This window comes from Calliopsis andreniformis, chromosome 1, assembly GCF_051401765.1.
Source record: "Calliopsis andreniformis isolate RMS-2024a chromosome 1, iyCalAndr_principal, whole genome shotgun sequence".
Taxonomy (NCBI): domain Eukaryota; kingdom Metazoa; phylum Arthropoda; class Insecta; order Hymenoptera; family Andrenidae; genus Calliopsis; species Calliopsis andreniformis.
The window spans coordinates 1,908,875-1,932,994 of record NC_135062.1 but is presented as its reverse complement, the minus strand read 5'-3'; the positions used below and the strand labels follow the sequence as shown (position 1 = coordinate 1,932,994).

General features: G+C 29.9%; 5 protein-coding genes across 7 annotated transcripts; 2 read left to right on the top strand and 3 right to left on the bottom strand.

Moving 5' to 3' along the window:
• Positions 1-1,565: 1,565 nt before the first annotated feature.
• LOC143179835 (cytochrome c oxidase subunit 5B, mitochondrial) lies at positions 1,566-2,856 on the bottom strand. The gene is made up of 3 exons (XM_076379227.1): positions 2,697-2,856; positions 2,456-2,529; positions 1,566-1,978 (listed from the first exon to the last, which is right to left on the bottom strand). Exons 1-3 carry the CDS (start codon positions 2,779-2,781, stop codon positions 1,769-1,771), a joined length of 369 nt encoding a protein of 122 aa, XP_076235342.1. The 5' UTR covers positions 2,782-2,856; the 3' UTR covers positions 1,566-1,768.
• Positions 2,857-4,008: 1,152 nt separating this feature from the next.
• LOC143178742 (tRNA (carboxymethyluridine(34)-5-O)-methyltransferase ALKBH8) lies at positions 4,009-7,219 on the top strand. Its single transcript, XM_076377554.1, has 8 exons — positions 4,009-4,186; positions 4,308-4,605; positions 4,692-4,923; positions 5,304-5,423; positions 5,545-5,742; positions 5,830-6,215; positions 6,292-6,447; positions 6,567-7,219. Exons 2-8 carry the CDS (start codon positions 4,504-4,506, stop codon positions 7,107-7,109), a joined length of 1,737 nt encoding a protein of 578 aa, XP_076233669.1. The 5' UTR covers positions 4,009-4,186; positions 4,308-4,503; the 3' UTR covers positions 7,110-7,219.
• LOC143178749 (high mobility group protein B1-like 1) lies at positions 7,220-11,870 on the bottom strand. Its single transcript, XM_076377567.1, has 7 exons — positions 11,535-11,870; positions 10,829-10,908; positions 8,762-8,937; positions 8,574-8,692; positions 8,189-8,331; positions 7,956-8,130; positions 7,220-7,860 (listed from the first exon to the last, which is right to left on the bottom strand). Exons 3-7 carry the CDS (start codon positions 8,868-8,870, stop codon positions 7,798-7,800), a joined length of 609 nt encoding a protein of 202 aa, XP_076233682.1. The 5' UTR covers positions 8,871-8,937; positions 10,829-10,908; positions 11,535-11,870; the 3' UTR covers positions 7,220-7,797.
• Positions 11,871-16,150: 4,280 nt separating this feature from the next.
• Rrp45 (exosome complex component Rrp45) lies at positions 16,151-19,917 on the top strand. Of its 3 annotated transcripts, none has more exons than XR_013001710.1 (10): positions 16,151-16,527; positions 16,609-16,703; positions 16,943-17,165; positions 17,342-17,559; positions 18,067-18,294; positions 18,373-18,506; positions 18,704-18,783; positions 18,856-18,985; positions 19,078-19,271; positions 19,590-19,917. XR_013001710.1 is itself a non-coding variant. In XM_076376455.1 (10 exons), exons 1-9 carry the CDS (start codon positions 16,462-16,464, stop codon positions 19,140-19,142), a joined length of 1,239 nt encoding a protein of 412 aa, XP_076232570.1. In that variant the 5' UTR covers positions 16,151-16,461; the 3' UTR covers positions 19,143-19,180; positions 19,590-19,917. The 3 variants fall into 3 exon arrangements, 2 of the variants coding, with proteins under 2 accessions (XP_076232570.1, XP_076232577.1); XM_076376455.1 differs by having other exon boundaries at positions 19,078-19,180; XM_076376462.1 differs by lacking the exon at positions 19,590-19,917 and having other exon boundaries at positions 16,215-16,327; positions 16,389-16,527; positions 19,078-19,264.
• Positions 19,279-22,494, bottom strand: Sap30 (SIN3-associated polypeptide 30). The gene is made up of 3 exons (XM_076376472.1): positions 21,666-22,494; positions 20,474-20,701; positions 19,279-19,542 (listed from the first exon to the last, which is right to left on the bottom strand). Exons 1-3 carry the CDS (start codon positions 21,834-21,836, stop codon positions 19,414-19,416), a joined length of 528 nt encoding a protein of 175 aa, XP_076232587.1. The 5' UTR covers positions 21,837-22,494; the 3' UTR covers positions 19,279-19,413.
• Positions 22,495-24,120: the final 1,626 nt, after the last annotated feature.

The following is a 24,120-nucleotide window of genomic DNA, read 5'->3' as shown; positions in this document are numbered from 1 at the left end:
TGCCAAGATGTAATGTACTCGTAAGATAAACGATCGATAAACGATGACGTCAGTGATAATCAATAGGAATTTATTAATTATTAAATAATATTCTCATTGGTTTTTAGTAACTAAGTATTTTGGAAAAATCAACAAGATGTATTTGTTTGATTTGAAAAAGCCATTATTTTGTACGCTTATATTACGCATCAGTCTGATTAGACGCATTTTCACACTTCTTGCTTTACAAAGTATAATCATTCACGTTTGAGTCGTAAATTGTCTAAATTATTTTTGCGAACAGAGTGCTTTGGAGCTTCACGGGCGTGAACATTTCCCATTCCCAAAAATCCCTATATTGTATGCAACAGTAGTAACCAATCTAAATAAAACATAGTTTAAAAAGTTGTTCTTTAATTGCCCATAATTCTTCATCAATTACTTTTAAACGCTTACTTTTAGTTTTCGAGATATTTCCAGAAAACTTTTTGGGGTAATCTAGGGACTTTTATGAGATGACAACGAACATTTAACATCACGAAATTTTTAAAATAATGTACAAAACGGTCTACACATGCTATCAGAAAATTGCTCTTTGCATAGAATTAATTGCTCAGTCCTTAATAAGCAATAATTAGATCAATTAACAACAGATTTCATAAATAAAAGTATGAAACAGAAATCTAGTAACTTCCAGGCGCGCATGCGCAAATCCTAAGTACCTATAATACAGATCATAAGTTCTCATTCGCATAAAAACTCGAAAACTTACTCTATCTTATTCTGTTTTATTGCAATAAATTATCTAAAGCAACTAAATCTTTTGAATGGAAAAGGAAGAAACAGACAAAATGTAGAATAGAGTTTGAATATAGTTCTTAGTAGAGTAACATTGAGATACATAATATTTTTGTTGTCAAGCAGTACTGTTCTGATCATTAATAATTGGAGATGGTACAACAATAAGGAGAAGCTAATCCTTTTTAAAATAATAACCGCGTGATGGTTTTTTGTCCATTCCTCGCAAAAATACAGCTAAGCAATTAAAAGTAATTACAGAGCAATAAAGAGCAAGAAAGGAGCAATTATTTAAGCCATTCTGCAATGAAATAGAGCAATTTTTTAGAAAAGTGTAAAATTGTAAACTTCTATGTACTGTCAACTTAACGTTAATAGGATGATTATTTTTTCGAAAGTTTTCGAAAACTACGAGTAAGCAATTAAAAGTAATTATAGGGCAGTAAGGAGCAATTGCAGAACAACTGTTTAAGTCACTGCGCAATATAATAGAACAAATTTTTGAGTTTTCATGTAAATGTGAACGTATGATCTGTATTAAAGTTACTTGGTAATGTAAATATACTTGAAGTGTGAACTTAACATGGGTAACTATGTCTACAGTTGATCCACTCCCCCCATAAACTACTCCTGGTATATGATCTAAGAAAAAGACTAATAATTACAGAAACTCTGCTGCTATCAGAATACCTTTCCATTGCACCATTTTTTATGCTTATAAATCTTTTTTTTTTCAATAATAAAATTACATACTAAATTTATATTTTACATGGAGTTGTAATACTGAATTCTTAATTATTACATAAATTTATTCTTAACCCATTACTAATAGGTACTGTTTATACATTCATAAACAGTTCTTGCCTTCATCGCAACATTACATTAACATATAAAACAGATAGAAGGTGGAAGGGTAATAAATAAAACAGTTTCTGTTATATAATGTTAATTCTATGTTTCAAATAATGTACTATTTTATCTTGAAATGCCATTAAAGAGGTGCTACTTCTTTAAGTTTGAACCAATGACCACATTCACAACGACGTGTCTGACCATTATGTAACCACATCCAATTTACATGACAAGTGTCCTGTTCACAAACACACCCAATAATACGACTTTTGAATGCACTAGGTACTAAATTTGGTGATTCCTTCGTGCTGGTGGGACATATTTTTATAGCTTTCATATGATATGGATCCTACAAACAGAAACCACAGAAAGTTAGGTTTTTTAATTAAATATTTAACTGTTGAATATAATCTAATGTACTCTTTATTAAAAACATCAATTAGAAACTTATTGAGTAGAAATAATGAAACTGTATCTTTTTGTTCAAAATAAATTTGCTTACTATACACATTTAAATATATTTATTTTATTGTTCAGGACAAATCAAATATGTTTCCATTTAAAATTGTTAAATAATTAAAAAAATATTAAATACAAAGTATTTTATTAATTTAAAAAGATTTTAAGATTATAGATATTATAAAGGAAAATTATTATGGTTATGAAATGAACAAAAGTATAATAAAAAATTTACATAAGTAATACAAAATCTAATAATACAAATAATAATATAAAATATTTGTTTCTACTTGTTAAAATATAAAAAATAACATTTATTGCATAGAAAGAGTCTTATAACTCTAAACTTGTAGGCACAGAAACTTACAAAATTACCAGCAGCTGCAGCTAGTAATTCTCGTTTCTCCAGTCCAGTAGCATGATCCAATGGATCAGTAAAAGCTATAAGAAAAAGTGATTACAAATAAATATGCTATTTATACTTACCACAAAATTAAAATATAATATGACATTAAAAAATGTATTATCATATTACGTAATAAGGAAACGCAAAGTGAGTTAATTCGATAATAGGTTACAAGTTATTGAAGAAAGTAAGAATAATTTACTTTTACGCTTTGCACGGTTTACAGCATTATAAGAAAATGTACGTCGGCATGTCTTCAGAACAACACGTCCGCACATCAATGCCATTTTTTAGATTACACTGTTACTTCGTCGTAGCGAACGCTCTCACGGCACAAACAACTCATATAACACCGACTACAGACTGTCAACTTTGTTACCGTTCTTCTATCGATTAATGAAATGGTGAATTTTCATTGCAGTTGTACTTGTGGCGACCGTGGCGACACTCCTTGATACGAAGTTGCAGTTATTGAAGATTCAAATGTTAAAAGAACGTTATCGTTTTATTAGATAACAAGACACAAAATGTTTGATCGATACCTGGAATTCTAGGAAAAAGGAACAAAAGATTTGTTAATCACATTCTTATATTTACATTTTACAAAGTTTTTAATAAAGTTGTTGTTTTGAAGAATTAACTTCAGTCTCACATATTCTTTGGAGACCCTAGAAATAAATCCCCTAGAGGTCTGCCAAATACTGTAACCAGAGATGAGTAGGGAGATTGCCAATGCTCTCGATAGAAAAGCGAGACGGATTCGATAGGAGCGTTCCTAGCGGTTAACTATCAAACTATATACGTAAATTGGAAAGAGATCGACATGAAGGGCCACGAAATGTACGTACGAATGGAAGTTCACCAGCTTCTACACATACACGTGCGCGTGCGCGCGCGGAGCAAAGGTACTAACTTTGAAAAAAAAAATACTAGCCTACCCTCTGAAATACTTTTTTTTTAAATTGCATCTTCACAGTTTTTCCAGAAAAAAAAAATAAAAACAACACTCCAAATTTCAGACATGAAAACACACCGATATCTTCTAAAATACTGCTTTTTTCATATATCTGATTGCACAGAAAAGTTGCACCTTTGTTGCCTTTAATTGCACCCCCTTTACTTTTTCTTCAGTATGTTAGCTTAAAGTAATGTAAATCGTTTTCTCATACATCTTCATTGGTCCTAAATAATCATATTTAGGTCCTAAATAATCATATTTAGGACCAATTCTATCATATTTTATGTCACTTTCATCAGATTCTTTCGTTAAGAATATAACTTAAAATTAGCTTGCTACCGATTAACATATAAAATTACCACCCGAGAGCATTGGCAATCTCCCTTATAACTGCAATGAAAATCCGCCATTTCGTTAATTGATAGAAGAACGGTAACAGAATTGACAGCTTTAATCGGTGTTACATGAGTTGTTTGGGTATGAGAGCGTTTGTTGAAATGAGCAGTTCCCTAGGATCGACTTATGTGAAAAGGTAGTACAAAATAGTGACAAGTCAGCACGCTACTTTGAAATTCGGAACGTATTTGCAGCATTTTCAGCGCTGTCAGCTAATTTCGGAATACAGCCTAAAAATCCTATACTCCTATCCTATGCGATTCACTATGATTAAAATCGAAGTCGAAGAGAGAGTAGAAGGTTACTTGGTTTCTAATATCTATTTGCGTAAAAGTTAGGTTAGCTACCAGAAATTAGTTACTGCAAAAATATATATTTATGTACACCATTAACAATTCGTAAACAATATTTTTTATTTAAATTATGTATGTATCTGCAAATGTTTATACATTGTTTCAGGTGTTATGAGATTGTATATTTTCCGTATTTATTGTTAGTAAAAATATATATTATTCAAGCACTACTCCTAATGTTTTCCAAAGGACTTCCATGGGACACATATACTACATACTACATACATTTTGAAATGATTTATGATGATGTTTTTTTTGTAGAATATTAAGTAATTTAATACTGCTTGATATTCTTGGAAATAATGGATAAAAAATTAATTAAAAAAAGCTATCGTAAACAGAAACGAGCTTATCATAGACTTTACAGGGATTTGAATATTAAATGTTGTGATAACCCTACAGAGGTTAATATGTAGTTAATATAATAACACAATTTACAGAATTCTTTTAACATTATGAAAAAAGTAAATATTTTCATATTTTTTTATAGTTTGTGATGATTTGTAATGCTGGTTTGGCCACTGGACTCCAAAGGGACTCATTAGAAAATATTATAAATCCATTGATCAGTAGATATAAGATAATAATGCTGCCAAATAAATCATATTGTTTCATTAAATTTGATTCGGTTGAAGATGCTATACGTATTTACAATCTAATTCATGGTTGTATACATATTAATGGACAAAATACATTATTATATGCATCTTTTACAGAATCAGGTATGAACTATAATTTTCTTTTAAATTTAAACAGAATATATTATATACAAAATTTCCTTACATTTAAATGTAATAAAATATGTTTTATGCTTGAATGGTTGAAGCAATAGTAATGCTTCAAAGTTATGAATATAATTTTTAGAATAAAAATATTTGATAAACTTATGTGTCAAGTAGTTGTAAATTTTCTACATAATACGTACACTTTAAGATGAATTTAACATAGAATACATTTTGCTTTTGTTTAGTTTCGTAGTCATTGTTCCGTTTCATGTACATACATGCATCAATATTTTAATATATTTGAAAACTAGTCTATATTTTCTTAGACTAAGGGTACATTCAAAGATCACACAAAGTATATCATAATTTTATTTCAGTTCCAGATGTAAGTCAGCAAATATTTGCCTATATACCTCCTGGGTTTAGATTAATAGAGAATATAATAACTGAAGAAGAAGAAAAAATTTTATTAAACACAATTAATTGGAATTACAAAGGTAATGCTCATTTTATCATTTTTAGAAATATCAAGAAACAGTACTAATAATAAGAAATAGTATCAATTATTACAAATTACAGATTTATGAAAAATTAATAGGTTCATTTTGTTAATGTTAGATTCATCCGATTTGAAAAATAGAAAAGTAAAACATTATGGATATGAATTTTTATACAATTCAAATACAGTAGATCTTGATAAACCAATTGCACCTATTCCTCAAGACTATCAATTTTTACAAGCATTATTCAAAAAATACCATGATGTACCATATGAATATGATCAATTAACAATTAATCGTTACTTGCCAGGTCAAGGTATGATTTATAAAGTTTTTTTTTTATTAGAAAATTATTTCATTATAAAATTCTATGTAGTATAATTAGAATATTTTATAATTTAAGGGATTCCTTCACATATTGATACACATAGTGTTTTCGAAGATAGTATACTATCTCTATCACTGGGTTCACAATGTGTTATGGATTTCAAACAAGTAGATAAAAAAATCTCTATAACTTTGCCTCCTCGGTCATTATTAATTATGTCAGGAGAAGCTCGATATGCATGGTCACATGGAATTTGTTCTCGACATAGTGACATAATAGAAACTGAAAATGAAATTACAATACAACCAAGAGAGATAAGGACATCACTCACATTTCGGAAAGTACGTAGGGGTGCCTGTTGCTGTACTTTCCCGGACTATTGTGACACAAAACAAAATTATGCTACTAAAGCTATTAATAATGAAATAGCTATAGGAATTGAACATTCTTACGTGCATGAAGTATGTAAAAATACGAATGTTTCTATATTTGATACTGGTTTATTTATAGAGTACTATTAAATTAATTTATATACAGGTCTATGATCAAATTTCAAATCATTTTGATGAAACAAGACATAAGCAATGGCCAAATGTTTCCAAATTTCTTTCATCCTTGAGTCCGGGTGATATTCTATTAGATGTAGGTTGCGGGAATGGTAAATATCTCCACGATGGAAAAAATATATTTAAGGTGAATACTACTTTTATTTGCTTTTATTGCTTAATTTTACTATGTACCAGATTACTAAAGCTTAAAGCCTGTGCAGAACAAATTATTATGAGCTTATTTACGTTATTCAAAACCAATAGGTTGGATGTGATCGAAGTCAAAATTTAATAAAGATCTGTCATAGTAAAGGATTCGAGGTATTTCTATCCGATTGTTTGTATTTGCCATATAAAGATGAAAGCATTGATGCAGCAATAAGTATAGCAGTAATTCATCATCTTTCAACTCATGAAAGAAGGAAACAAGCAATTACGGAATTGGCACGAATTCTTAGAATAAATGGAAAATGTTTAATTTATGTGTGGGCAAAAGAACAAGACAGAAATTGTACTCAAACAGCTTACCTGAAATATAATTTAAATAAAAAGGAAAATAAAAGTTTATGTACACAAAAATTAAGGAAATATAACATAGAATTGCCAGTACATGAAAATCGCACGAAATTTACGTATACGGATATGCTCGTTCCATGGAAGAGGAAAGGAGGAGGCAATTTCTTGAGATACTATCATGTTTTTGAAGAAAATGAATTGCTGCAATTATGTTTAGAAGTTTCTGCCTTTAGAGTAGAAGAACAATACTATGATCAAGGAAATTGGTGTATAATTTTACAGAAACGGTGAACAAAATTAATAATAATACACTATGAAGTTTGATACGGACATTAGGATTATAAAATAGTGTAATGTAAAAAACTAATTTAAGAATAAAGGCAAATATATAAAAATTATAATACTTTAAATGATTTTACCTTTATTGAAAAAAGAACAAAATACATGGAATATATGGATTCTATACAGGGTTTTAAATATAAATAGTCCCTGATATCTAGATTTATCATTATAAACATGGATAATGCGCAATTAGACAAGACAAGTGCACTGTACACAGCTCACTCTGCTTGACTTTTACTTACTATTGTGCTCCAGTTGTATAACATGTTTAATAGCAATATAGATTATCATTAATATAATTTATAATAATAATATTATTATTATCTGCATTATAGGTTCGTTATTATTATTATTGATATTAATATTAATTACTTGTATTAGATATATCATTTGTAAATATAATAGCACACGTTATTCACAAGAAAATATCAAATTAACATCAAATAATAATTCTTTCCAATATTGTAACCAAATTTTATGTTGAAAGTAATTGTTCTTTTAGGTCAATATTAACAGTGTACATAACATGTACGATTGATAATACTACAATTAGTAAAACTGTTACATCTTTTCAATTGGCGAGTGCTTGATTTAGGACAAAGTACATTATCCTCATTTTCTTAATTCATTCACAAACTTACACAGGTCCAACTTCTTCAGAATCATAGTTTTTTACTCTTTTGTTATACGCAATTATTTCCTAATTGTTAGAGAATTAAAATAATTAAAATCTTAAATGTTTAGTTACTGTTTACAACAAATATTTCATTAAAAAATAAAACAAAGTTTACATACTCTTTCATATCTGGCTCTATCCTCTTCTGCTATTGCCATGTATTTTGATTTAGTTTGGAGATCCGTACTCATCCACAATTTACCCAACTCTTTGGCAATATCACCTACTCCCATTTCTGGGTGTAATTCTCTCATTTTTCCACGTAATTCTTGGCAAAAATAGAAAAATGCTGACCTGAAATAATACTGATAAACAACAGGGTTCAAACATTAAGCAATGTGTTAACACGTACAATGCTCTTTTAGGTGCATCTTTATCTCTGTATCTCTTTGTTCCTCTACGTGTTGGTTTCTCTGTTTCGTCATGGCCCACATAATGTCTATCATAATAATGCATTTTCTTATTGCAATTTGCTCCATCTTCCAGATGTACAATCTGGTAATACAACAATACAATTATTCAATTATCATGTACACTGCATCATATCTATTTTCAAATACAGGTTGTCTCAGATCTGATGATATGAACAGAAAGGGGGGTAAATGGGGGTACATGAAAAAATAAATTAAACATATAAAATAAAACTTTTTGATATCATATTTCGTTTTAAAATCACCCTCTTCCCGCTTAAATCACCAATTCTAGGACATCTTGTATATTACGCACAGTGAACTTACTTCATTTTTAACTGGTACTGCATTAATAATAAAATTTTTACTCTGCATATTCGACCATTTCGTTTGATTATTTGAAACATTAGAAACATTGCCAGGTTTTATTACAGGTTCACCACATTCTATAAATAAAAAGATTATACAATTTAAAAATATTTATGGAGAAGTTTAATTATCTAATGAAGTTTTACCTGATGTCATGTTTGTTTGACCAACAATCATTGTATCTCTTATTCCAGAATTTAAAGAATTATCGCTAGTTTTTGTAAGATAAACATTTTTCCTGTCTGATGATTCCATGGTTATAAAAAAAATGTCTGTCTATAATATTTGTTCAAAACAATAATCCTTTTAGAATCGCAGTAATCTGTATACAATATATAGTTGTTAATCTTCACATTTGTAAAACATTACAAATTATTTTATAAATAAATGAAATTAAATATCATTTGCATTTCAAACAAGATTGATATTTTAAATAACAACATAGTTCATGATAATATATAAATAATAATAACATAAATAGAAAATTATTGCTTTCAATGAAAGAAGAAATCAAAATTTAACATTTGCTTTTATGATCATTTATTTTTATGAAAGGTAGTTTTCTATTTTTGTTAAATATATGTACATATGACTGTTTTCACTTAATGAATTTATTTTAAAAACTGTTCCTAAGAAATATTTATAAATATTCCCAATAACTGATAATTTTTTATATCAATAATATTACTTTATTTTTATATCAATAGTACAAGTTATCAAATTGTACTTGAATGATTTATAGCAATAGTAAAAGAACTCAAAATAAAGTATTCCATCAAAACACATTTAACCTGCTTTTGTTTTGCTATACTATCTTAAAATTAATACAAAAGACCACATAATTTTATAGATATATTACAGAACATTAGTTAACACATTTTGTTGTATCTTTTTTGGTTCTATTGTTATGAAGATATAAAAATTCTACAAAATTGTAAAAGGTTAAAAACCTATTTCACGAATGAAATGAAATCATTAAAGCTAGTGAACTGCACATGCACTATTTATTAGAATTTTAAGAGCATTCCAAAACATATGTATAATATCTACAAAAGCTTGAGGAAAATAGGCAAAAAACATTAGTAATTAACATTTACATTATTTAAAAGCCTTGACAAAGATTATGATAAATGCAGAATATACTAAGAGTTGAAAACCTTTTTCAGGGCTACATATAGTATTCAGAATTTTTGAATAGTATTAAAATTTATAATTAGATAAACTTCAAAAAGGTACTTAATAATATAATAATACTATTACACAGGGTAATCGTCTTGCTAATAGACTCAAACAGTGCCACTGTAAAAACATCGCAGCAAGGCTCTATTGTGATATGAGAGACTCATAGTACTTTTATGCATTTTTCTGCTACAATGTTTCTATGGCAGCATTGTCCTTTGAGTCTCTTAGCAAGAGGATCACCCTGCATTATAATATACCAAGGAAACTGGAGACCTGAGCACATAAGTTTCAAGCTTACCTGGTATACCAATAATATATTATTTCCTATGATAAGGTTTAAGATATAATAAATACGTATGTATTTTACACCCAAAAGAACCTAAAAGAAGATATTGTAGAATGGTTCTGAACTTGTTAATCCTATTAAAAATTAATCAGAACGACATTACATTTTAACTTTCCTTAAATTCTTCCAGGTGTTATATATCTTTTTGAACATCTGAAAAATTCAGGTCAATAATCTATTTCAATGTGTCACTAATACATACTACTTTATCTTTATCTCAAAACTTTATCATTAACTTTAAAGTTTTACTATTACAAAGTAGAAGCAGATTAAACATGTTAGCATAGAACATTTTAGATTTTGTTTGTACTCCCTTACAATTCCTTTTAATACCTTAATGTTTATCTGTTACACTTTGAATTTATTAATTAAAAATATATAGGAAATTAGTTATAGCTGAAGGAAAATTTAAAAGATAATTTTCAATGAAAAAGGGAAAGAAAAGTCAATTCGATATGAGCCTTAGTTTCTTAATTATGAACTTATTTTCATTTGTTAAGTGAATATATCATCAATTATTACTATATCACTATGTACTATGTATCACACTATACAAGCCAATATTTAAAAACCTTCAAAAAGATAAGATATTCAAAAGAATGATACGTAAGCAGAATTCAAAAATTTATTATCAAATTTTCTTTTAATTTTGTAATAGTTTAATGAAATATTAAATATGACTTACCAAAAATATAATTTATGTAAAATGTGTTACAGTCTTTTGTCATGACCTTAATAAAACATTGCAAATAATATTCCCACGTTCTATGGAACAAAAAGAATAAACTGGAATATTCTTTAATGGACTAATAAATTTTAAATTTACTGATATCATATAATTATTATTCTATATCTGTATCTATTAAAACTGTTTGTAAACACTTTATATAAAAAATATTCATTGTACGTACTTATCAAACATAAAATACAATTGAAATTGTATATTTCATGCAACTATACTAAATTTTGAATTTCCATGTATAAATCAAGACTTAATAATGTTATTTCCATTAAATCTACACCAGAAATTACAACACTGTAAAAAGAATAGAACAAACTAAAAAAAGTATGTTCACTACTTCACAGACTGTCAAGAAACAGGAATAATGAAGGAAAATATTTAATTTCAAATTAAATGAAATATTCGAATAATAATCAAAGGTGTGGAAATATGAAAATATTCGAATATAAGTGATACGTGAATTTTAAAAATAAGGGATGTATGTAACAGATATTTATCTACAGATGACGTACAAAGACAATCGCTGCTACAACAAAACAATGTAAAAGATATCTCACATTGTAGATAGGTACAGCTCAAAATAGACAAAATGATAAAATATACTAAGTGAAATGGAATTGAATAGATGGTAGATGATAATTGAACTTACCATTAACAATTGAAAACGTAGCAAAAACAGTTAGTAAGAAGCGACTACAAGCAACGCGGAACGGAACTTATTAAGCATCCATTCCACAGATCGGACCTATCTATACGCATTTATCCGTACATATCACGCGTACCGTGATCAGCATTATACACAGAATATGTATCAATACTTAAATGGAACCACTCGAATTTGTTACTAAACGCTTAATTCTAACTTCTCGAAAATTGATACATTTGCTAATTATGTATGTATGTATAATGTTCGCTTGCTATTAAACCATAGAATGACAGATTATTAACAACGGAACTTGGCGTTAAAAAACAGGATCGTATAACCCAAGCTGATTGAAGCAGATATGACCGGGGACAGCTACTTACGTGTGTGCATGTACATACAACATAAATGTACACGCGTTGTGCACTCACACACTAATTTCACATATTATTTGGTTTTAGCATTCTTAATCATTCCGTTTTATTATCAGGATAAGTATTCTATTCTATTCTATCCTTTTTAGTGTCCTTCTAGTAAGACGAAAGTAAAAATTTTAACAATTTAAAGATACAGGAACCAGCATTGAATCTGTTAGAACTAGATATAGGGAATTTTGAATAAGCTTATACTCACCCTGCTAGAAATGTAGTTAAGTCACAGTTTATACAGTTGATCCACTCCCTTGATTTTTGTATCGCCAAGACTATACTTAAGAACATGGCCGGACATGGCGAATCTTAGCATTTTTTGCGATACAATCGACAAAATTAACCTGAATTCAATGCCATTGCGACGTGTGCTGGCGTGAACGTGCCTGTGTCTATACCAAAAGAGAAGAGCCAGAATTTTATAAACTGTGATATTAGTATTAACTTAGAGACTCTTACTAAATATATAATTCAGGATGAATAAAGATGTAGGTTATATGTGCAGTTATAAAGATTGCATCAATACAACTAGGCCTGCGAAAATTAATTTTCTGTTTTATCGTAACTTAAGTACAAAGTGGTACAAAATGTCTTATTTTAATTTGAACCAATAAAATTAGGGTAAAGACGTTTCTATTTTCTTTTTCTTTTTTACTGCAAACTGAGTACACAATGTATCGTTTACTAGTTAGTTGTGAGCAAAGTTATTAGCAAGATGGAAATTATCTTTTTTTTATAACTTGAATTCAGAATGTACTTTACTTTTTTCCCTTTTTTTATATAATAAACTTTTTAAACAATGTTAAATTGCATTTTTTGTCTGCTCATTCAAATGTTATATTCTTTTATTTATAGCTCAATTTCTTTATTTTTACTTATATTTTTTTACAGATGAAGGATAATAAATTAATACATTTGTATAAGGGTAATGAAATTACCACGGGGATTATGAAATTCAGAAATAAAAAATTCCAATATTTTTATGGCATTGAAGACATGTGCTCTGATTTTAATTTAATATTATACAGGGTGTAACAAAAATGTTGCAGTTCCTTAAAAGGGGTGATTCAGGGGGTGATTTGAAACAACTTTTTCCTTAGCGAAAATGTAAGATGAGGCTTCGTTAACGAGTTATTAACGAAAAACACCGGCCAATGAGAGCACGAGTTTGCCGTCCGAGCGACTGCGGTAGCGTTGGGTACGCGCTGGGCGCTACGGTTGTACTCCGAACAAGAAAATCGGCATGCGTCGAAGGAAATAGCATTCGTATGAAAATATTTGCATAACGTATAAACGAAAAAGCAATGCAACAAAAGAAATGAACGGAGACTTGGAGAATTAACGTTGAAGATAGAAACGTTGAAAGTAGTCTGCGTTAGATTTAAAAAATAATAATCATTAATGAATTAAATGCAATTCATCTGTAGTTTGTAAATCTGTGTCACTGGGTCACTGTACCGATACTGGTCATCGACCGTCGAAATGGTTTATGGTAGGGTAGAATTTTTCCAAAGAAGCTCCTTGTACCCCCACGTAGTTTAAACACCTCAGACCTTTCTTGTTCGGACACTCCGAGATCATGTCTCCTTCGAAACCAAAGCAATAAAGCCATAAATTACCTAAATGCGTGCACTAGCATAAACCATTTCGACGGTCGATGACCAGGATCGGTACAGTGACCCAGTGACACAGGTTTACAAACTACAGGTGAAGTTTGTCCTCTTCTTCCTTTATTTTTCGTTGTATTGCTTTTTCGTTTATACGTTATGCAAATAAGAAATTTACATATTCGTGTTTTTACGTTGCACGTAGTTTTCCTCGATTTTAAGTAATTATTCACTTCAAGTGATACACAAAAAAAGGACTCGGTATTATTTATTATGTCGCTTTCAGTTTTCATACTAATGCTATTTTCTTCGATGTATGACGACTTTCTTGTTCGGAGTACAACCGTAGCATCTAGCGCGCGTACCCAACGCTACCGCGGTCGCTCGGGCGGCAAACTCGCGCTCTCATTGGCCGGTGTTTTTCGTAAATAACTCGTTAACGAACCCTCATCTTACATTTTCGCTAAGGAAAAAGTTGTTTCAAATCACCCCCTGAATCACCCCTTTTAAGGAACTGCGACATTTTTGTTACACCCTGTATACACAAAATGTTAATACCATACATGATTAACTTTGATATATTAAACTGAATTTTTTTAATTATGTTTTTAATGTCCCATTTGTAAATAACAATAGTATTTATGTACATACAATAAAATCTATAATTTTTTCAAATATATACTATGCAATAACTGTTTTCTTCATATTCAAAATTATTTCTATGAAATTTATGTGTTTTGTATCATTGTTTTTTTAGTTACTGCTATTGAAATATATTCTATGTAATATTGATGCATTTCAAAATTTCTCGCGACATACAACCAACGACATGGCTACTTTAGTGACATGCGGCGACACAAAGATCAAAGGAGCTAACGTGACTTAATAATTTCATCTTCTTAAAGATATTTTTAGAATACGCTGAAACATATCGTTTCGATGCTTAAAGATATCTTCGCACTGATATCTTTAGGAACCGTGCAAAAGCGTCTTATAGGATTCGTCTTCACTACAGATGTATTTAAAAACACTTTTTATATATATTTGAATAATATGCCTATATATAAATTTTTTAAAGATCTCTTAAATGTATTTTATAAGAAATATTTGAGACATTTCATACAGGCATATTGTGAAATACATTAATTTTTGGTTAACCTGTGATGTGTGACGCCCATACGGATTTCGGTGAACTTGAAATATGTTATAAAGGGCAATGTTCTGAACAACTTTTTCCTACGTATATATTAGGCGGTCGGTTTAGTTTCTGAGATATTTGTAAAAAACCACTAGGTCGAGGGTCCTGGAGGTGTTATACATATATTTTTGCGCGCGTCGCGCGCTATAGGGAAATGAGTGACGAGGTATAACTTTCAATTTCAATATATTTGGACTACTTCAGGTAGAAATTCGTTCACATCGTACCCTAATCTGCACATTTACCACTAACCCAGACCTAATTCAGATCTGGCTCTTTAACTGCTGTAAAATGTAATTGTTTTTCTAAGGTACAGTTTTAGTGAATACGCCACTCACATGTGCAACTTTGTTGGCTACTGAATTGTATTGCGCCGCGTTGCGTTCTCGGAAAGAACAGCTAAGCGTTCTTTACAATTTCTTTTTGTTATCTTCAAGAATTCGTGGACATCTTAAAGAGCTTTTAAAGACGTAAATAATTTACATTTTAGACGAAATCCTGCTGTAAACAGATATCTTATATATATCTTGACTCCTTTTTTGTTATCATAAAGAATAATTCGCGGACATCTAACAGAGCCCCTTAGGGTGATAATAACGCAGATTAAAAGATGCTTTAAAACCTCTTTACAGACAATTGTAAAGATATTTTTTATGTCTGTGAATATATCTTAAAGATTTTTTTAATCACAGAGGCGAAACTCCGGCATTTCTGAAGTCCCAATGTAAGTGAACAAAATATTATAAAATTTAATTTTTTATTATAATTCATACATGTTTACATGTAAAGCAAAGTTATGAAATAATATATGTGTAATCATACCAATTACATTTTTACTATCCATGTTACTATATTATATTATAATATTCTCTTTTAATATTACATTTTTCCAAATTTGTAAAAATATTTATAATTATATGTGTAAAATAATAATGTCAAAAGTAATCATTAAATGAAATAAAATAATTAAAATGATACATATCTTCCTAATGCGGTTATATATACACTTCTCAAATACTTATTTCTGGCGCAATCTTTAATTAGAACATTATTTGTTAATACACTATTAGAAAATAATTGCTTAATATGATATTATTACAGAGACTGTGATATTACGCATAAATATTCCGCGTCTTCCACTGTTTTTTCGATATCTGCTTTTGTCTGTTACCTACTGCCCCTTTAGAGAACTGGCAATGCCGTCCCGCCGTCCCTATGGTGTGTACGATCTATAACCCATATGAAATTAGCTCAGAGTAGTAACCAATTTTAATAAAACATAGGTAAAACAATTGCTCTTTAATTGCCCATAATTGCTCATCAATTACTTTTAATTGCTTCTTTTTAGTTTTGGAGATATTTCCAGAAAACTTTTTTTGGTAATCTAGGGACTTTTATGGGATGAGAACGAACATTCAGCACCACGAAACTTCTAAAATGATGATCAAGATAGCCAGAATTATATGAAGAAATATGTCATTACAATCGTTAAAGATCGTTAATAAATGTAAATAAAAGATATGAACTTATCGTCGATCATAAGCAATCATATAAACAAAAAAAAAGGTGTTTAGTATTTAGTATGTTGTAATACAAATGAGACATTAAGTTGCGTGTCTAATTGAAGGTTATGTTTGCTTTCAATGGTTTTTCTTGTTTAATCATCCACGTGTTTAATGAGTAAATGAATACACAAAACCATGAAGGAATCTTTGTTATCGAATTGTGAGAAAAAGTTTATAAATAAATCAGTAGAACAAAGAACGGTACGAATTTGTTATCGTTTTATTGGTTTATTTAAATAACTCTATATCATTAGGTTTACTTAAATTGATAGTTTTTTTTAGAGATTAGATGGCAGAAATTTGCTGGAAGCACGGCCAGTCAAAATCTATTTTGGGTCAAACTGGGGTAGCTGCATGGTTTTACTTGGTCAAACTAGGTATTATATTCAATGATCATTTTATTCCAATGTTTATAAATCATATGAATTGAAAAATGCACTATATGCATCATTTTTGCAGTTGCTTCATATCTTTTGCTATGAATTATTTAATTTATTTAACATTCTGTATATAAAATATAACTCTTTAAATATCAGCAAAATACTAATTATTTATAACTCATATCATTGAATACATATTTATTTTATAATATTAGAAAAATATAATTTAATTGTAGAGCTATAGCAGAAATAACATGTGACATTCAGCAGCCTAAAATTTCTCGACCCAATGAGGGAATGTTGCATATAAATGTTGAAATTAATCCAATGGCTGCACAACATTTTGATGGTGGTAGACAATCTGAGTCTTCTGTATTAATTAGTAGGCAATTGGAAAAATGTTTTAAAGATTCAAAGTGTATAGATTTAGAATCTTTATGTATTGTAGCTGCTAAAAAGGTCAGTAATTATCTTATACTTATATCAAAGATCAAGTATGTCTTGTAATTATTGCAGTTAAATAATTTTAGTAAAAATAACGAGTTTTACAAGCTCATACAACTTTTTACATTTTTAAATACTTTTACAAATAAAATTGATTTTTTCAATAGTTGTAAATATCGAATCTGCTGTAGGTATGGAATATAAGAGTTGATGTTAATATTATTAACCATGATGGGAATTTAATTGACTGTGCATCTATTGCAACATTAGCTGCTCTTTCACATTTTCATAGACCAGATGTAACTTCAACTGGTGAAGATATTATAATTCATCCATATTCTGAAAAGGACCCTTTGCCTTTAACATTGTATCATTATCCAGTTTGTGTGTCTTTTATAACATTTGAAAGGTAAGAATTTTTAAATAATTTTGTTAGTTCATATAAATGCTTGCCATTTAGAACAAAGCAAAGATTTATATTCATTAGATAATGTCTGTGTATACATGAATCAATTGTACCCAGCATAAGCAGATATTTTTAATAAACTCCTTTAATTATAATACAAGTATCTTCAAACAAACACTGATAGGCCATATTAAATGATGTTTAGTATTGTGTTTTAATTCGTGTGCATACACATATTCAAATAAATTTTCAGAATTTAAAATACCCAATCTACATGTAAATTTATGTATTTTATGTAGGTTGATATATGCTTTCAGTGGTTTGACTCTCCATCCATAAATTGTCATCTACATTTAACGCGTATAGAAAATATCTAAATGGATTTTATGACTCCAAAAATACAAGAAACTTTTTGACACAATTTGACAGATACATTCTGCATATCTTATACTCTTTAAGTAAAATTAATTAAGGAAATTATAATTTGTTTACAAAATTTGTGTTCTTTAGTGGCAATACAATTATGGATCCTACTTATTTAGAAGAAAGAGTTGGTGTAGCTCAACTCACTCTAGGTATAAATTCATACAGAGAAGTTTGCAGCTTACATTTTAATTATTTAACAAAAACAATGACCATAGAAGATGTAATAGCAGCAGTTTCTAGTTATGCAGCAAACTATGCTGCAGAATTGATACAACAAATTAAAGAAGCAGTACTCTATGATGTGGAAGCAAGGTAAGATTTATATCACTTACAATAATTAATTAAAAATTGGAGTATATGCGTATATATATATGTGTGTGTATTCATAAGGTACAAAAAAGATGGCCGCAGTACAAATCGTTTCAAGGAATGTATAACAATGAAAAAATTGACTACAATGAATATGAGTGAATGTATTAATATTAAACTGCGCAAGTGGGGCGAAATAAAACACCAATCTGATGGTAACTAATATTATGATTTTAATCCTCGGGAGGCGGTGATTAGGTCTAAACAAACGCAGACATAGTGTCCCATCAAATCGGTCCGCCGTTCGATGGTTGATATAATGTGCAACCAATCATCCCTTGATAATTATAAATTGTTTTCTTCATTGTATATGCAAAATTGCTTAGTATTTAATATTGTAAAATATGTGCAGAAACTCATACAGAAGAGGAAGAACATAAATGTAAAATTATAAAAGCTGGTTGCGGTTCCGCTGAATTAATAACAGATACAGTAAGTATTTCTTCCATTGAAATGAAATGAAATTAAAATAATTTTGACCTTTTCTATGCATCATTTCTATAGGGTATATCAGTTGGTGAAGGTGGACCTAATACGTGGAATATGTCAGAATCTTCAGATGAAGATGAAAAATCAGCTGTTCAAATTACAGCTCAAGTTGAAAAAGAAAAGAGAAAAGTAATAGACGTCATAGGTATATACTCTAAACTTGAATGCCTTTTATATAATTTTCTTACATTTATCTTGTCTATGAACTAATTTATATATTAACTGTTACTGTTCTAGAATTAAATGAAGACGTTGAGGAAGAAACTACTGAAATGCTAGATTTAAAAGATTTAATGCAATAAATGTAAAGTATTAAGTACTACAAACGGACTGTGAAATAGTTGCGTAAAAATTATTGAGTTATATTCTTTTACTAAAATGCTATTAATTGAATAGAAAAAATATAGGATGTAAATAAGCAGCACTTGAAAGTATAGTATCGTGTATATATATTTCTTAACGTATTTTTCGCATATATCTTATAAAATACTTAGGTCTATTAACAAGTAAAAATTCATATATCTGTTTTGATCTCACTAATAAAATATTACAGTAACATAAGAAAAACTTAGGTTATGTAGTATCAGTACTTAAACCATTTTTTTGATCCAGTTTATTTGAATTAGTTTTTACTGTATAAATGAAAAAACTTAATGCTTCTTTTTCAACAACAGGTATAGTCTTGAAATGCTTCATAAGAGTCTAAAACAAAAAAATGATTAATATTAGTACATTTATTATTTATACAGGGTGTTCCAGTAATGGTGGTAAATCGGGCAGGGAGTGATTCCTCATGAAAATATAAGTCGAAAGTGCAAAATAAAATTTTCTCGGACGAGGCTTCGTTTTCAAGGAAACGCTTGAAATATCAAATTCATCGATACTCGACAAATTCAACTGTACTAATAGGTACGTTTCGAGTTTTCAAACTTATGTTTCTGCTCGTATTTGTATTTATAAACATGGGAAATATTATTTGCTTTCTGTCAATGCTACTATCATTCTAACTAATGTACTGCAATATTACTTGCTTGATTGGCATGATTTTATGAATAAATAACATACATACTTAATAAATTTTCAAACTCGATTTTCCTGAAAATTACTTTTTTTATGAAGAATAACTCCCTGTCCCACAATATTTCTACTTATATTTATTACATAGCTACAATGACCCACAAAATTAATCAGATAGTAGCCTGAAACATTCAATATTTGAATCAAGACACTCTGCGAAAAGAGGTTGTACATTGTGATCTTTCTGTAGTCATTTGAAAGGGTGAATCCTCTACTTTTACATGTCTAAGTTGATTTCCTAAAAAATTATGGAAAACAGAACGAAAAAAAAATTGCACACCAACATTTATATACGTATTTCTTAATGCAAGGCTTCAATCTTTAAATACACAGTGAATTTGAGAACGAAAAAATTTGTTTAGAAACTTTGATGTGAAAGTAGAGAATTCATCTTTTAAAATGACTCCAGAATAACTAATGTATGACTTCTTTTCACAAAGTTGCAGTAATTCAGTAGTGGACAACATTGTGCCTCGTATTTGACTAATTTCGTGACTCACTGTAAATGTGAACAAGTTATTATGAATATTTAGGTATGTTTACTCAATATACGTACATCTGCTAACTGTGCTTTATTTAAGCCTGGACGCGTAGAAACCTTATAATGTTTTTTATACCGCCTTAATGTACCAACTTGTAATTGAAAAAGATCAACCTCTGGAAGATCATTATCTGTTTCTCCAGAATCTTCTTCTGAATCCTTACGTCTACGCTGTTGTTGTTGTTTTGATCTTGCACACTGTATTACTTGTTTATGATAATCACAAATATAGATATGACGTGCCTATTGATAAATTAAGTAAAGCACCAATATAAGACTTACCTAGTTGTAATTAATCAGATCTTGGTATTCAAAAATATTTTTTAATTTGATTATTCATGGATATGTATTCATATATTTATGAATAATCATATAATCATATATATATATACAGGATGAGACACATAGAGCATAATAGTGACTCCTGTTTTAAATTGAGTGGGATATGGAGAATAACCAATTAGAAATGTAAACAAATGAATGTAAACCATTCAATGGAGATCGACTAGGCAGAATAAAATAGCACAAGCAGCATGGCCTACAAAGGGTCAAAGACCAGCATTTTATACAATGCAAAATAATACATAACTAAGAAATTAAGTGTTTCCAGGCATACATGCAGATAAACTTGTTGCATTATTCTGGTGTTTAGAATCTATCTTCCATAAATGTCCAATAAAACACTTTGAACGTGCAACGTTACTTTTAACTAATTTTGAATAACTTATATTTCATTGTCTACATTAGACATGAGGACCACAAACTCAATTTAGTGTCAACTAGTTGCACATATATGTACGTAATACATTTTTAAAACCAGTTTTATCAAAAATGAATGTGCCTAAAATAAACTTTTATTCTATGTTTTTAATATATGTTTTTCTGAATAATAAATCATGTCCTTTTTATTGTAATTTGTTAAATACTAATTATTAGTGCATATGTATAATGTTTAATTTTAAACTTTACTAAAGGTTAATACAGGAAATAACAAAAATATTTCTATAATCTTATTTACGAAACATTAATTACAATTATCCATGAAAAATCTTGATAATCAGATTATTTTGAATACCAAAATCTCATTGTGTTTTGTACAAACAATATAAATTTTGACAAAGAAAAGGTACGACCTTTGAATTTAAATGTAAAATGGGACGAATCTTATAATTTCTAATGCAATCATTTGCACAGTCATTAACCTTACCACTTGGTCGAGATTAAGTTTCAATCGTCGTTGAGTTACAGTTTTTTGAATACGTTTACTGTAAGAAGCGTTGCCAGCTGGCCGTGTACATCGTTCACCCTCATCTAGAAGGCAACAAATTTGATCAGCAGCTCCTCTGGAATCTTCTTCACCGGTACTGAATCCATTCATTTTCTTTTATTTTTAACATCAACTAAATTGATATGAAGAGTATGGTAGAACTTTAACAACCTCGAAATGTTACGACGTATGTATCTGCGTCAAGAAACGGCGTGTCTCAGAAAAAAATAAATTCGCCGATGTCTGGTTCTTAATCTCATTATTTCCTTTCAAATTCCATTTGTTATCCAACAATTCATAACAAAAGTCAAACTCTCTTCATGATGTAACAAAATTTTTATCGGACGTTGTTTAGGCTATCATTTAATGTAAAGATTCAAGCATATAAATCGATAGTTTAAATAGTAGTTGCGTATTACGAACACCTCAATGTTAACTAATGTACGTTGTACAACGTATATGCAACATACAACGTTTCACTTTCTTTCAGTTTGATATAAGAGTATCTTTATGCATTAAGCCTAACAAACATTCCATAGATTTCAATACAATGCACACATTTATTTTTTCTTAATAAATTTGTTGTTGTAAATTTCTTTATGATTATTCAGTACACGTTTCAACTTTCAACCGATGCGATCACGTCTTATTATTTGTACATGCATAAATTACATTGATTCACATGAACTGTGCCAGAAAAGTTGTGAAGAGTCGAAGCATAACGCAACTGCATATGCATGTATTATATGTACACTCAGCTCAAACGACTTTGACCATACTGACACTCTCTCTCTTTCTTATACGGGAGCCAGTAAACAGGGAGAAGGACAGGAAATGTCGGTATGGCCAGAATCATTGGAGACATATACATAGTACATAGTTCCATTGATTCTGTCACAACTAGATCTAGGGGATGCAGGGAATTTCGAATAAGCTTATGTCGACTTGCTAGAAACATCCCATAATCACATAGATTTTGTCTCGATATCGCGTGGACATCGTGTAGGCATTCGCAAAGCATCATATAGACCCATGTGAAGTTAGCTCACAGGCTCTGAAGTTAGCTCGTATAGCATCGTAACGTTATCTAATCTTCATCTATAGATGCTTTTATCAATATACAGGGTAGGGTAGGTTCACTCTATAGGGTATCTCAAACAAAGTGCAGAAGCCGCTCAGGGCGGATTCTTGGGGTGATTCTAAACAACTTTTTCCTTTGCAAAAATGTCCTCTGAAGATTTGTTAACGAGTTATTAACAAAAAACATCGACCAATCAGAGAGTGCGGATAGCGAGCGCTCGACCGATCACTGACGGTACTCAAGCTACGCGTAGCGTTTGCTCTCGTCGTACTCGAGCCTTGTACAAGAAACTCAAGATCTCCACGTTATTGTTCAATTTCTATTAAACTATTGGATGAAAAATTATGAAAAAAATCAGGGACATGTTAGCTATTGCGACACAAATTATGGAATTTTGTCAGATTTTTAAATTAATTACCCAAGTTGTAAAAAATAAAACACGAGAGAAAAAAATTGAAAGACGCTAATTTTATATTGTAGCATTACCGGAATAATAGTCATATTAATTCAGCAGATAAATATCACTAATACTATTGTTCTCAATTTTGTTCACATTTCTCAATTCGATGATAGACCTCAGTAAAAAAAAGAAACCAATGTTTCCGTAGTTTCTACGGATTCTGCACCATTGTTATGCGTATTCAAACATTGGAAATCGTGTCAAAATGTTTGTTTCCTGAGAAATGCAAAACTAACCCGTAAATGCCCTATGTTGCAAAATGTAATCTATAAAACCTGCATAACCAGCGATTTCTTTTTCTTTAATTATGGCACACTAAACCAAAAAATGACCAAAAAGTTCCAAATAAAAGAATAAGTAGACATGCAATTGTTATCGTTGGAACTCACCCACTACGAGAAGAATTCACTTGCTGCTTGAACACTTGCTCTACTGGGTCACGCTGCCGATCCCGGTCATTGAGGAACAAAGCAGTGGTAGCGTGGGACCTGCTAATCGCAGGTATACAGCGCCACAGTATAACACCTTACGTTTATAACACTCCGCGGTCATCAATATTGATCACTTCATTAAAGGAGTACTTGACCTCCTAATCACTGACAACTCCGAAACGCACCCAATTAGAAGCCCCACGGTCGTAGATTGTTTTAAAACGAGATCGTTCCTATGTTTAAAAACAATGTGATCTTGAAATGTGGTGATCAGTTCAGGTACTTTTCACGGTACATTCGTTCCGAGGCGTCCGCGTTGTTTCGCACTACGTGACAAAGAAAAAAAAAGAAATATTGTAATCTTCGGCGGCGGAAATCATGATCGATACTGACATTTTTTTCCGATGTCTCTTTCCTCCTGCC

Bases quoted from the DNA above. Each gene is read 5' to 3' on its own strand.
- LOC143179835 (XM_076379227.1), bottom strand. From the start codon at position 2,781: ATGGCATTGATGTGCGGACGTGTTGTTCTGAAGACATGCCGACGTACA. The intron at 2,530-2,696 runs GTAAATTATTCT...TTTTTCTTATAG, and splicing joins AAACCGTGCAAAGCGTAAAA to CTTTTACTGATCCATTGGAT. The intron at 1,979-2,455 runs GTAAGTTTCTGT...TTCTGTTTGTAG, and splicing joins CTGCAGCTGCTGGTAATTTT to GATCCATATCATATGAAAGC.
- LOC143178742 (XM_076377554.1), top strand. From the start codon at position 4,504: ATGGATAAAAAATTAATTAAAAAAAGCTATCGTAAACAGAAACGAGCT. The intron at 5,743-5,829 runs GTATGATTTATA...TTATAATTTAAG, and splicing joins TCGTTACTTGCCAGGTCAAG to GGATTCCTTCACATATTGAT. The intron at 6,448-6,566 runs GTGAATACTACT...CAAAACCAATAG, and splicing joins ATGGAAAAAATATATTTAAG to GTTGGATGTGATCGAAGTCA.
- LOC143178749 (XM_076377567.1), bottom strand. From the start codon at position 8,870: ATGGAATCATCAGACAGGAAAAATGTTTATCTTACAAAAACTAGCGAT. The intron at 8,693-8,761 runs GTAAAACTTCAT...TTTTATTTATAG, and splicing joins TCAAACAAACATGACATCAG to AATGTGGTGAACCTGTAATA. The intron at 7,861-7,955 runs GTATGTAAACTT...TCTAACAATTAG, and splicing joins ATAGAGCCAGATATGAAAGA to GAAATAATTGCGTATAACAA.
- Rrp45 (XM_076376455.1), top strand. From the start codon at position 16,462: ATGAAGGAATCTTTGTTATCGAATTGTGAGAAAAAGTTTATAAATAAA. The intron at 17,166-17,341 runs GTCAGTAATTAT...AATCTGCTGTAG, and splicing joins GTATTGTAGCTGCTAAAAAG to GTATGGAATATAAGAGTTGA. The intron at 17,560-18,066 runs GTAAGAATTTTT...TGTGTTCTTTAG, and splicing joins TCTTTTATAACATTTGAAAG to TGGCAATACAATTATGGATC.
- Sap30 (XM_076376472.1), bottom strand. From the start codon at position 21,836: ATGAATGGATTCAGTACCGGTGAAGAAGATTCCAGAGGAGCTGCTGAT. The intron at 20,702-21,665 runs GTAAGGTTAATG...ATTTATCAATAG, and splicing joins AACTTAATCTCGACCAAGTG to GCACGTCATATCTATATTTG. The intron at 19,543-20,473 runs GTACGTATATTG...TTTTTGTTTTAG, and splicing joins ATAAAGCACAGTTAGCAGAT to ACTCTTATGAAGCATTTCAA.